This window comes from Pipistrellus kuhlii, unplaced genomic scaffold (assembly GCF_014108245.1).
Source record: "Pipistrellus kuhlii isolate mPipKuh1 unplaced genomic scaffold, mPipKuh1.p scaffold_m20_p_7, whole genome shotgun sequence".
In the NCBI taxonomy this organism is placed as follows: domain Eukaryota; kingdom Metazoa; phylum Chordata; class Mammalia; order Chiroptera; family Vespertilionidae; genus Pipistrellus; species Pipistrellus kuhlii.
In genome coordinates, this window is record NW_023425573.1 from 37784765 (window position 1) to 37797770 (window position 13006).

The 13006-nt window shown below is 43.0% G+C and overlaps 1 protein-coding gene and 1 pseudogene across 5 annotated transcripts in view; one reads left to right on the forward strand and one right to left on the reverse strand.

Moving 5' to 3' along the window:
* Window positions 1–669: 669 nt before the first annotated feature.
* On the reverse strand, window positions 670–1218 carry LOC118709282 (annotated as a pseudogene).
* A 2566-nt stretch (window positions 1219–3784) lies between these two features.
* SP3 (Sp3 transcription factor) overlaps window positions 3785–13006 on the forward strand; it is a 43214-nt gene continuing 33992 nt past the window's right edge. Inside the window, exons 1-3 of one of the 5 annotated variants that reach the window (XM_036420661.2) lie at window positions 3785–4451; window positions 5070–5221; window positions 5731–5859. In XM_036420661.2, the coding sequence (XP_036276554.1) occupies window positions 4445–4451; window positions 5070–5221; window positions 5731–5859 (288 nt within the window). In that variant the 5' untranslated portion in view covers window positions 3785–4444. The remainder of the gene's footprint in view (window positions 4452–5069; window positions 5222–5730; window positions 5860–13006) is intronic. The other 4 variants (XR_004984792.2, XM_036420658.2, XM_036420659.2 and 1 more) reach the window with 4 other exon arrangements.

The following is a 13006-nucleotide window of genomic DNA, read 5'->3' on the forward strand; positions in this document are numbered from 1 at the left end:
ATAAAGGGGGTTAAGTATACTTAATCATGTCAGCTAGAATGCTTCTGAAATATGGTAGTGATTATGTAAACAGAACAAACTTGAAGAATCCTGAAATTCAATGTTAACAGGTTAGAGACCTGGGGGAGGGAATGGGGCGGGGGCAGGTCAAAAAGGAGGGTCACAATCACAAAAACAAAAGTTAAATAAAAAAAATCAAACATTGGCCCTGGCTAGTTTGGCTCACTGGATAGAGAGTCGGCCTGGGGACTGAAGGGTCCCAGGTTCAATTTCAGTCAAGGGCATGTACCTTGGTTGTGGGCACATCCCCAGTAGGGAGGTGTACAGGAGGCAGCTGATCAATGCTTGTCTCTCATTGATGTTCCTAACTCTATCCCTCTCCTTTCCTCTCTATAAAAAAAATCAATAAAAATATATTTTAAAAACCCCACATTGATTTAGGTAAAACTATACATAACAGCTACTTTTTCTAGATTAAAAAAAAAAAAAAGGTTGAATATTGGCAATTTCATGTGGTCCATGTAATAGATGCTCAGGAGGCAAGCAGTAGGGGCTGGGAGGAAAGGCAATCCTTTAGGGGTGAGTTAACCAGAGCTTTGGCTGTATCTATTTATTTATTTGTCAAAATGTCAGATGGCAGAATTTTGATTTTAGTAACACAAATACTACATTTAAACCATCTGTCTAATCATTTTCTTCACTGCGCAGCCTGGCATTGGGATTGGTGACTCTGATGGCCAGCTGGGCTGCTCTTTCCACAATGGCCTTGCGGTTGTTCGAGAAGACAGTGTGAGCCACCTCAGCACAGTGAGGTCTGCTGCCCATCAGCAGCACTTCAAGCTCCTTGGGGACCTGAAACTTCTGAAAGCCACTGGGCAGCATGCACTTTGTTTTCTTGTTGCTCCCAGAACCAATGTTGGGCATCAAGATCTGGCCCTGGAATCTTCTACGCACCCTATTGTCAATGCCTCTGGGTTTCCGCCAGTTCCGCTTAATTTTGACATGTGGGTCTGACTAGTGCTGGATGAACTTCCTGCTCCCCTTTTTGACAATCTTGGGTTTCACGAGGGGTCTGCGGGCAGCTGTGGTGTTGAGAAGGAGGTGGCTGCCACCTGCGTCGCTTTGGCTGTTTTTAATACGGAATGGCTGGTCTCTTGTAGATGTGAACCAAGCATTACCTAGTGGTCTCTTCTCTTTGTAGAGAAAAAGGGGATTGAAAATGGGTGAAAGAGTTCATGCAGATCTATAGAAGTCTTCAGGGCCTTTAGATATTCATTGGTTTCCAAAGGATTTAAGAAAATTACATAACATATAAGATTTAAAAAAATTAAGTCTTTATTGTTGAAAGTATTACATATGTCCCCTCTCCCCTTACTCCCCCAATTGACCCCTTCTAGCCCACCCATCCTCTGCCCTAGGCCTTCACCATGGTCTACATGGGTTATGTATATATGGTTGATCTCTCCTCACCCGCCCTCCCCTGCCTTCCCTCTGACATTCTGCAGTCTTTTCTATGCTTCTATATCTCTGGATCTATTAAAAAATATTTTTATTGACTTCAGAGAGGAAGGGAGGAGATAGAAACATCATTGATTTGTGGCCCACAACCCAGGTTTGTGCCCTGACAAGGAATCGAAGTGACCTCCAGGTTCATAGGTCTATGCTCAACCACTGAGCCACACCGGCTAGGCTCTCTGGATCTATTTCGTTCATTAGATTCCACATATGAGTGAGAGCATGTGATAATGTCTCTCTCTTACTGGCTTATTTCACTTAGCATAATATTCTCCAAGTGAGGAAATTGAGGATGAGGGAAAAGCAATTGACACCCAGATCTCCTACTGTGATGTAAACAGTGGCCAGCACAGAACTTCCTCAAATCATCTTCGGAAAGGAAAAAGTATAAATAATTTTCAGCACAGTACTTTTCTGATAAGGAACTGCTATTCTGGACTCCTATATGATATAGCAGTAGGTATCATTGTGAGGGTAACCTCTGCTGAGAAAACAGGCAGCTTTTAATGAACATAAACTGTATTTCAAGGTTTGACTGTAGTACTGGAATAGTTAAGAAAAGGTGTTTTTTGCAGAGACCATTTCCAACCTTCTTAATATTCCATGGCAATCACCCTTTTAAGTGTGATCTGAGAGGGTCCTCTGAATTTGAGTGTGATGCTTTCAGCACATATATCTTTTAAAACCATCATATTAACAGCAGAATTGCTATATCTGGTAAGTTACTTTTTTTTCCAGAAAGATTAAAAGTCTTTGCATTTTGTCAGAATGGTCTACGGACCAAAAAAGTTTCAAAATGGTTTCATTTGTCAGGTGGTATCAATGAAGAAATGAATTCTTGTGGCCAAATACTTTACTCTCTACGGGTGGCTGGACTAAGACTGTAAAAGGGGCATGGAGGTGGTATCTTAGACCCATAACATATGTCCCTATTCCTGGAAAAATAGCTGGGGAAAAAACAACAACTCTTCTAGGGAGAGCTATTTTCTATCCCACAGATCTATAGGCTAAGAAGAGAGACAATACTATGATTTCCCTCCTCTGCAACTCCACTTGTCTTCCTCTTCAGTCCCCTCTTTTTCTACCCCCCCCCCCCAAATCAGCTTATTTTCTTTAAAATGAAAGTGTAAAATAGTATAGTGTTTATGCTACTTAGCTTTTAAAATTATTCTTCTACTTATGAGACTAAAATGTGTTTTGGAAGAGATCAAGCCCTTTGTTGGATTCATATGGTCTTGCTTTGCCTGCTTGTGATTTTTAGGTCACTTCCCTGGAAGTCTATCTTTTGTACAAATGGGTGCCAAGTAACCATATGACTTCTCTTATCCTATGAGAACAGGTCAAAAGTATGTGCTTTAGAACTGGGAATCACTCACAAATGGATTACGAGTTCCTTTTCAGTTGGCACACACAAATGTAGTTTAAGTGCCGGGCTTTACAACCCCATCCCTTGGCACAGTGTTGTCACACAAAATATAATCCCAGCAACTGGATTCTTGCTTGAGTCAGATTTCTAGAAAAAGGCTATTGTGGACAGCATTTCCACCTCTTTAACATAACCTTTCTTGGCAATTAGATTTAAAGGTAATAGGCAGAGATAGATTTCTCTTAGTTGGCAAAACACACACAAAAACCCCAGCATTTTCCTCTCCAGGATGACAGCAACATAGCAAGGATGCCAAAGAGAAAAGGAGTATTTACTTAATCTAATAAGTGAGACGAGATTTTAAAGTATAACTAAAATGTTCCCAGAAAAAAAAAATACTCGCTGAGATTCAGTATTTAAAACATGTAGGCATGTGTTGGTTTTTTTTTTTTTTTCACATTTGACTTGTTACCAAGACGAGTAAGAAACAGAGAATATGATGTGACTGAATTTTTAAATAAAAAGTATCCTGCACCTCTTATAATTATATATATACATTATATGTATAAAATATATGTGTATTTACATATACACACATGCCACGTTTTAAATATACTTGAAAGTGGCTGCTTCGGTGCCATTGGCAAGAAGGAAAGCTCTGCTCTCTGTGAGGTGGATTATTTCTTTGTTTTTAAGTGCCTGCTTCCAGGGTACACAAAAGTGGGAGATGAAGTGGAAGGAAACCTGGGACTAAGGGGGATGGGGCCGAGATGACTGGGACTGAATCTAGGCGCTGAAAGTCAGAGAAAATCCTCCTCCAGCCTCGGAAGGGGTGTCTCCCCCAATACCAGCTCCCTCCCCCCGGGCTCGCGGGGCGGGTCCGGTTCGCTCAGTAGCGGCGGCGGCCGCGGCAGCAGCCCCGGGGCTGAGCGGCAGCGGCGGCGGCCTCCCGGCAGCGCAGGGAAGCGGCGACTCCGAGCGCGCGAGGCCCAGGGGAGATCCGGCCGAGATGGAGGAAGCGTCGAGTGGAGCCGAGCCCCCGGGGAAAGATTTCCTCCTCAGCCCAGCTCGGCAAGGCCCGCTTCGGGCGCCCGCGAGGCGGAAGAGGCCTGCGCCTCGGGTCTGGCAGCGGCAGCGGGCGAGCAAGTCGGGCCCAGCGGGGCGATAGGCCAGCGGTAGCGGCTTTCGGGAACCTACACCGCCTAGGCCGCTCATTGTCTCTCCCCTCCACCCGCGGGGCAAACAGGAAGCGCGCAGCCGGGCTGAGCGACGGACGGGCGCCCGGGCCAATGAGCACCGCCGACGGCGAGCGTGGCGGCGAATGGACGCGGAGAAGAGGGGCGGGACTTCCGGGCGGGCTGTCACCCTCTTCCCCCCTTTTGGGCTGGAGGCTCCACCTTTTGTGTTTCCCGCACAGTCAATCAAAATAGGAAAAAAAATTTCCCCGGACCGCTCCGGCCGTGTCCGCCGCCGCTTCCCGCATCCTCTCCCGCCGCCGCCGCCTTCGCTCCTCACCATGTGTAAGGCGGCGGGGAGCCCCGCCTGAGGTGCCCTAAACACACTATGACCGGTACGTAAAAGCCGAGAGAGCAACCCTTGCTGCTGCTGCCGCCGCCGCCGCCGCCCACAGCCCGCTCCGGGCCGCCGCCGCCGCCGGCTCCCGGCCCCGTGTGTGCGACCGAGTGTCTGTGAGAGGCAGAAAGCCGCAGTCCCCTCCCCGCCAGCCGCCACGGTCCGCCCCTCCAGCCCCAGCAGCGCCGTGTCCCCGCCGGGCCCCAGGCGGGCGGCCGGCCCGGTCCGCTGGGAGCGCATCCCCTCGCGCGCGGGCGCGGGCGGCGGGCGGGCGTGTGAGTGACTGACGGTGCGAGAGGAGCGAGCGCGAGTGCGAGCGAGCGGCGCGGAGGGAAAGGGGAGGAGAGGAGAGGAGAGGGGGCAGGGGCAGCGCGGGGAGGAGGAGGAGGGATAGAGGAGGAGGAGGAGGGTTACAGCGCGGCGGGCGGGGGCAGCCGCGGGAGGGGAGGAGGGAGCCGCCGCCGCCGCCGCCGCCGCCGCGGGGCGGGTGGGGGAGGGGAAGGGGAGCGGGTCCGGGCTTTCGGAATAATTTCGACTCGGCCCGCGGGCCCCCTCCCTCTCCTCCACCCGCCTTCCTCCCCCTTTTCCCCCCTCCCCCCCCGCGCTGTGCCTGCAGCTCCTGAAAAGCCCGTGAAACAAGAGGAAATGGCTGCCTTAGACGTGGACAGCGGCGGCGGCGGCAGCGGCGGCGGCCACGGCGAGTATCTGCAGCAGCAGCAGCAGCAGCAGCAGCACGGAAACGGCGCGGTGGCGGCGGCGGCGGCCCAGGTGAGGCGCGGCCGAGCCCTGGCCGGCTCCCCCCTCGCGCCGCTTTCTCCTCCCCTCGCTCTGCCCTCCCTCCCTCCGCGCCTCTCTCCTCCCCTCCCCTCCCCCAGCCCCGGAGCGGCCGCCCGAGGCGCCAACGCTCCGACCCCGCCCGCTCTCCCCCGCCCGCCGCCCGCCGCCCGCCTTTTTGTGTGTGAGTGTGCGTGTGCGTGTGTGTGTGAGCGCGCGCCCTCCCGGAGGTGGGCTCGGGCTGAAGGTGGAGGCCCGGCGCGCTGCCCGCCGCCCGCCTTCCCGCGGACGCCCGAGCGGGAGTGCGTGCGAGCGGGAGGACACGAGCCGGCGTGCGGGAGGAGGAGGAGGAGGAAGAGGAGGAGGAGGCCGTGAGCGCGGGCTGGCGCTCGCCCGGGCGCCGCCTGCGAGGACCGGTCGCACTTCCTGTGCGAGCGGCGGGCCCGGCCCTAACCGCCACCCCTCCCCCTGTCTCCCTCTCTGAACCCGCCCCTCGGGGGTAGGACACTCAGCCGTCACCGCTCGCTCTGCTGGCCGCTACCTGCAGCAAGATTGGGCCCACCTCGCCGGGCGACGACGACGAGGAGGAGGCGGCCGCCGCCGCCGGGGACCCCGCCGCCGTAGCCGGAGCGGTAAGTCCCGCGCGCGCGCGCGGCCCGCCCCCGCCGAGGCCCGGCGCCCGCCATCCCAGGCCCGCGGCGCTCCCGCCGCCCCGAGGCCGCCCTCCCCGGCGCCCGCGCCTTCCCGGATCGCGCGGCCAGCGCGCCCTTTCCTGCTCCTCCGCAGGCTTGTTTGGGGCCCGAAGCCAGCCCAGGCTTTCCCTACATGGTCGCTGCGGAACCTCGATCCACGTTCACTACAAAATGAGGCCTGGGAGGGCGGGGGTGGGAGACTCCAAAATGGATGTTTGAGTAATTCATATCGCCGCCGAGAACTCCTTGCCTGCACACCACAGAATTTCCAAGCACAGCCTATCGGCCATAGATAGTATCAGCCAGAGGCACAGCGTCTGTAGTTTTTAGGGTTTTTGAACCTGGAGCCTTTTCGGTTGGAAGTTACTAGAGCTTACTGATTTAAACCGTAAATTGTTTAAAAAGAAAAGAAAAGAAAAAAGGAAGGTTTACTCTTTGAATTATCTTTTTGTATGCAGGAGTGGGTACTTTGAAGTGCTTTTTCAGTGGCCATTCTAAATGGTCGAATTTTAGTTTTTGCAGACTTATTTTGCAGTAATTTTTCACAAGTCGAATAAATAAGTGAAACATTTAATTAGCGGCTGTTGGAGTCGCTGAAGTTAGATAATATTTTGGCTTTTGAAATTGAACCTGGATACCAGTGTTAAAAACAAAAGTATATGTAAGAAGTTGTACTTCCATGCATGCTAATGCACACCACACTTAAAACAGCTGAATTTAGTTAGTAAAGCCCTGTTACCATTGCTAGTCTGATGGGACATGGTAAGACGCTTTTTTGTAGTGTTTTTAGAGTGTCTGGAGCAGGGGGAGGAGCTGATGGGTTATCTGAGGGCTTAATTCAAAAACAGCTTTTAGCACTGTTGCTTGTGACTTTTATATTTGCTGGAATCATTGCTGTTGCATTAGTGTAACACGTAGATGTATTTACTTATTAAAGTAATTGATGCATTTTCCTTTGAGGTGGATTATAAAAATTGACTTGTGTGTAGTGATATTTGGAAGTAGTCACAGAAGACAAAAACCGTTTGATATTTGATATAGTCTGCTGGATATTCTTAATATTTCTAGGCATTAAAAGTGAAGCCAAAGTTAAGCTATGTTGTTAAATGTTGTATTTGTAATTTTAGTGCTTCAAGTTATAGTGTAGAGAGAGATGAATGGTTTTAGTGTCTTAAAAAAAAGTATGACTTTTAAGTTTTAAACTTAATTTTTGATTGATTGATAAACCTTAACTACATCTCTCTAGCTCTACAATGACAAGACAGAATGAAACTACTGCATAAGTAAAATTGCAAGCCAGATTGCTTCTACTTTTTAATATTTTCAGTTAGAACAAAAAACTTTTTGTAGTTGCAACTTAACCATGTTTAGGTATCAGGTCACCGATGGGGGAGGGGAGAAGTAAAGGAGGAAGTGAAGGTGAAAATATGTGTATGTACATGTATGTGTGAATCTTACATGAATCTCAGTCCCAGGAATGGAATATTATCTCCAGCTTTAGCCTACTGTGGCCATATATCACTTGTAGAAAAGTTGTTTCCATTCCTCTTCAACTCATACTCCGAACTACTCTCTACTGATATATATTTCCTGTAGATGAACATGAACTAGAATAAGTTGGAGCATTTTTTTTCTTCGTTTGGTAACTGTACAGAAAATTTTTCACTGAGTAAAATTGGTAAGACTGGCTTGAATATATTTGCCTTAGGAAATGGGAAAATTATTTTTCTTGTTCAGATGAATTTCCAACATGTGCATCTCAGAAAATGAGAATTTACAGTAATGATTTTATGGGCAATTTTTTTTTCCCACCTGAAAATGTGCGTAGGTCATCTGCTTTAATTACTCAAATTACTGGGAATCTTGAGACATCTACAGACAACTTTATTTTGTAGCTGTGTTTTTTTTTTTTTTTTTTTAAATTCTTATTTTGGAAGAATTTTAAATTTACAGAAAAGTTGCAAAGATAGAACTTGAGGGTTACCCTTCATCCAGCTTCTCCTAATATTAATATAGACATGTTAGTTGCAACTTAACCAAGTTTAGGTATGAAATTAGGAAATTAACAATGATACAGTATTATTAACGACAAATTTTATTCTTATTTTACCAGTTTTTCTACTATTGTCCATTTTTTGTTCCAGAATCCAGTCCAGGGTACCACATTGCATATAGTATTGTTATATTTAAAGTCAGTTAAATACATATATATATTTCAATCTTATGCCAGTTTAGTTTGGTATTTTAGGATTAAAAGGTTATTGAAAAGTCAATCACCTGCACTGGAGATTTGCTTTAAATATTTCAAATTTAGAATTTGTTTTAATATTATATGGATTCATCCTGGATCCTGACCAAGAATGGATAGATACCCTTAGTACTATTCTAAATAGATCTAATCACAAAACAATCTCACCTGTATTGCCCTACACCAGGGACTCTGATGGCAAGGCTCTTTTCTTACTTTATTATTAAAAGTTGTGTAGTTAATTTAAAAAAAAATTTTTATTGTTGGAAGAATTACATAGGTCCTCCTTTTTTGTGTAATTTTTGTAATAAATCAGGGAACAAAGTATAAGTAAAGTAGACCTTTGTGACATATTAACTTGTCTGTTTTGCATTTGTGTGTACTTACGGATTATTAATTTATTTCATTTGTACTATAGTGTAATAAGCTGTACAACTACATATTATAAAAGTTGTTGCTTGACCTTCACTTTAGGTTGTAAATTAAGTGTTCATTTAGTATACAAATGTTGGTGAGCTAAAAAATAAATAGCTTATTTTTAAAAAAGGTTATTTTTACCATTACTTAAAAAAAATCTACATTGTCATTGTAATGAATTCATTAGGTATTTGTTTTTATTTGAAGTCTGAGTTCTTTAGTGTTCCTTGATGATTTCAAGAAACTTACCTAAGAATGGTTTTTCATTTGTTTCTACCTTAGCTTCATACTTTCTTGTTTCTGGTTACACTCTTTGCTTGCCTCTTTGGTTTTCATATAAAGCTATTTGTGGGAAGTGAGAAGTTAAAATCCTTTTCAAATGCTATGCAGTAAGTGGTATGAATTTTTTATTTTTCCCTATCTACACATATTATCTGAGAAGATAAACCTTTTTTTCTTTTCTCTTATCCCCAGGTCCCCACCTCCACCCCATTTTTATATCCTGGTTGTACTGGAGAATGTCCTTGTAATGAACTGCTGTAGTAATGTTTCAGGGCTACTCTGGGTTGTGGTCCTGTCACTGTAATTACTATTGTGTGTTTATATGCAGAAGGAACCTCAGAGTACCTTCAGTTAAAACTTTTTACAGTAATGCCAACTTCCACCTAAATACAGGAAGTGTTTAGATAGTATTTTGTTGTCCAATGAGAATATTAAAAGTTACTGAGAGAAACACAGGTGGATTTTTCTTTTAGTCTAAAGCTTATGTGAAGGGTTATCTTGATCCTAAACCAAATACTAGTTCTTGCCTTGGTTATGTGATTTTATGGCCTCTCTTTTGTTTTGTATAGTATTTCCAGATAGCCTAACGGCAGAGTTTTTACAGCTCTTTTTGGTCTTAGATGATTTTCTAATTTAGCCCTTTCCCTTCTGGTATGGAGAGTATTTTATGTGTTTTAGTGGTATGCTGCTGATGAAATTTCTTACAAATGAATGGTCTTAGTAGGCTTTGTAGTTTGAAATATTTGGGATTTATTCATTGTGGAATTATGGAAATAAATAGGTTTAAAATTGTTGTAGAGTTTTTTGCAGAAGTCTAATATCTCAGGGTCAGTTTTGTTGATCCATTTTTTTTTCCTGTCATTTTCTTTGCAATGGTTCTAAAGTAAGATACCTTTAACTATTCACTCAACAAATACTGATCCAGGAATTGTGCTAGTCACTTAATGGGTGCTTTTCAAATCTGTCCTTAAAATCTTAGTAATCATAATGATGCCTTAGGGTTGTATAATGCCGTATAGTTTATAAAGGTTAGCAGTTTTGACTCTTACAACTCTCTAAGGTAATATTTCCCCCCATTTTTAACAGAAGTTCTGCTCTAAGTAATACACAATTCTATAGTTCTAGCTAGGACCAGAACTCAGTTCTGAGTTCTTTTTGCTATTGCAATATATTCCTCTTTCCCCAGCACAATCTTAGCTTAAATCATGGAAGTCTATTAGTTTTCTCATTCAGTATTTTCCCCCATTCCATTAAAAAACAACAACAACAACAACAAAAAAAACAGCTCTGAGTGGCTCACTTGTTTGGAGCATCTGATTCCCCATTAGAGGACATACCTAGGTTGCAGGTGTGATCCCAAGTTGGGCCCGGGTTTGGGCTTGTAGTGGGGCAAACTGATCGTTTCTTTCTCACATTGATGTTTCTCCCTTCCTCTCTCTAAAAATCAGTTTAAAAAAAGATTCTGTAGTGAGGGTTTTAAAAATTAACATTTAGTAAATCTTTTAAAACTAAATTATTTCATTAAAGAAAAACATTTTTTATTGCTTTCTTCTTTTTGTTAATCCACACCCAAGAATATTTAGAGTGAAAGACTTAAAGAGAAACATCAATGTGAGTGAGACACATTGATTGGCTGCCTCCCCCATGCCCTGACCAGGACCAGGATTGAGCCTGCTACTGAAGTACAGGCTCTTGCTCAGAATTGAACTCTGGACTCTTCAGTCCAGAAGAGTCCTAACGCTCTATTCACTGAGCCAAACCAGCTAGCTTATTGCTGTTTTTTTCCCCCCTCCTTTATATTAAATTATCTCTTGCTATTCCTATATATTTTCCCCACCCCCTGGCTTGGGCCAAATAAACAAATAAGCCACATTAATAAATGCATTGGGCCAAATAAACCACATTAATAAATGCATAAATACATAATACATACATAAATTTTAATCCTCGCTTGAGGTCATTTTTTTCCATTGATTTCAAAGAGAGAGGAAGGGAAAGGGAGGGGGGAGAGAGAGAAAGAGAGAAACAATGATGTGATAGAGAAACATCAATTGGTTGCCTCATGCATGCCCCCCAATTGGGATCAAACCCTCAACCTGCTTATGTGCCCATTCCTGGAATTATCTATCTTTCAGTGCAAGGGCGGTTGCTTAAACACCTGAGACACATGCCAGGGCATAAATATTTTTATATGTTTTTCACCTTCAGTTAATTAAAAAATGTTCAAATCATTTTTGTCCTAGGTTTGAGGATTTCCCTTTTTTTTTTTTTTTTTTTTTTTTTTTGTAGTTTCTTTTTTGAGAAGGGATTTCCCTTCAATTAATAACCTGCTTTGTTGGGAAAACGTGGTACTACAGTTTATTTTTATTTAGCTTCTGCAGAGGGAAGGGGGTGCCTGGGTAGTATTTACTCAGAATTGTCATTTGAGTAGTTGTATTTATTTTCAAAGAATTTCTTGACTAGAAAGCAGTTCACTGATGGTTGAATATCTGCCCTTTTATTTTTCTGAGAAATGAATACTTTATATGTCATAAGTTAACTTTTTAAAAGATGATAAAAGGCCTAAATGCTAGTAATATATAGTTAATCTGTATCTGAGACACTATATTCTTTTATATAGGTTAAATAATTATAAATTTAATGGTGGTCAGAAAAAATTTCAACAGTTGATTCTTTAAAGATGATCAATAATCTTAACAAGGATTGGATTTTAGATATTATACTGTACTGCAGGTTTCAATATAAAGTACAGACTAACATATCTTTAGCTTATTTAAAATGCCAAGAGAGACTGAAATGAAATGTGAATTGTTACTTTAACATAAGAAAAGATGATTTAACCTTCTAATTTTTATACCATATAGAAGTTGAATGATGTGTGACATTAATGGTTGGTTCTTCATTTTAATGACTTAAGTTTGATAGATTTAAAAGACTGTATTTATTTATTTATTTATTTATTTATTTATTTATTTATTTATATTTTTTGTTTGTTAATCCTCACCTGAGGATATTTTTTCATTGATTTTTAGGGAGAGTGGAAGGGAGAGGGAAAGACAGAAACATAGATGTGTCTTACATTGATTGGTTGCCTCCTGCATGAGCCCACAACCAAGGTACATGCTCTTCACTGGACTTGAACCCGGGATCCCTGGGTCCTCAGGCTGACGCACTATCCACTGAGCCAAACCGGCTAGGACAAAGATTGTATTTAAGTGATCATTGTTTTAGTTCAGGCTTAGATGTTTGTAATGAGTCCCAGTTTTTCTGCTTGTATTCTTTTCCGCCTTTCAGTCTCCTTCACTGGGCCTTAGTTTATCTTTATGAAACAGATCTGATTGTACCACTTGTTTAAAAACCTTTTATAGCTTTCATTTACTGTCTGCAGAATAAAGTCTAAACTCCTTACTAGAATATACAAAGCCATTTACTACAGGCCCTGACAAAAATGTCTAGTCCTGTTATCCTTTTCTCTGAATCTGAGCCTTTTCTGGATCTTCTCTTGAACATCAAACTACATGTTTCTTTTTGTCTGTGACTTACTCTATCTTTAGTAATTCCTCTGTCTCTATTTTCTAATTACCCAAATGAATTATTAAATTTTATTCTAAAATTACTTTAAATATATCTTATGTGAGATAATAGTTTTTTTAGGCTTCTATGTTCCCAAATAGTGTTTTGATCATATGGCTAGTATATACTTTTCACATGTAGTAGCATGTATGTGTTTTTCTGCTTAGATAGATGTGAGCCATTTGACGAAAAAGATAGTTTATTTCATGGAATTTCTCATCTGCTTATTTCATTTTGACAGATATGCACAAATACCTTGAGTTGTGTCATTAATACTGTGGTTTTATCCATTGAAATATATATTAACTATTCCGATATGAAAATTAGGTAGTGAGTTTCTTTAATAAACTTTTAAAATATTCTGGTTCGGTAATATTTGTAATAGAAATGTGGAATGGGTTATGTTGCGAGAACAGTACTTGTCTAACCTTTTTTTATGGTCATAGACCCCTTTTGAGAATATGATTAAGCCCTATCATCCCCTCCCCCATTGTACTTTTCACTTTCTCAAAAAGTTGGTACTGTATTAGAGGATTCAAAGATCCTTTGAAATGCAGGCATGGATCC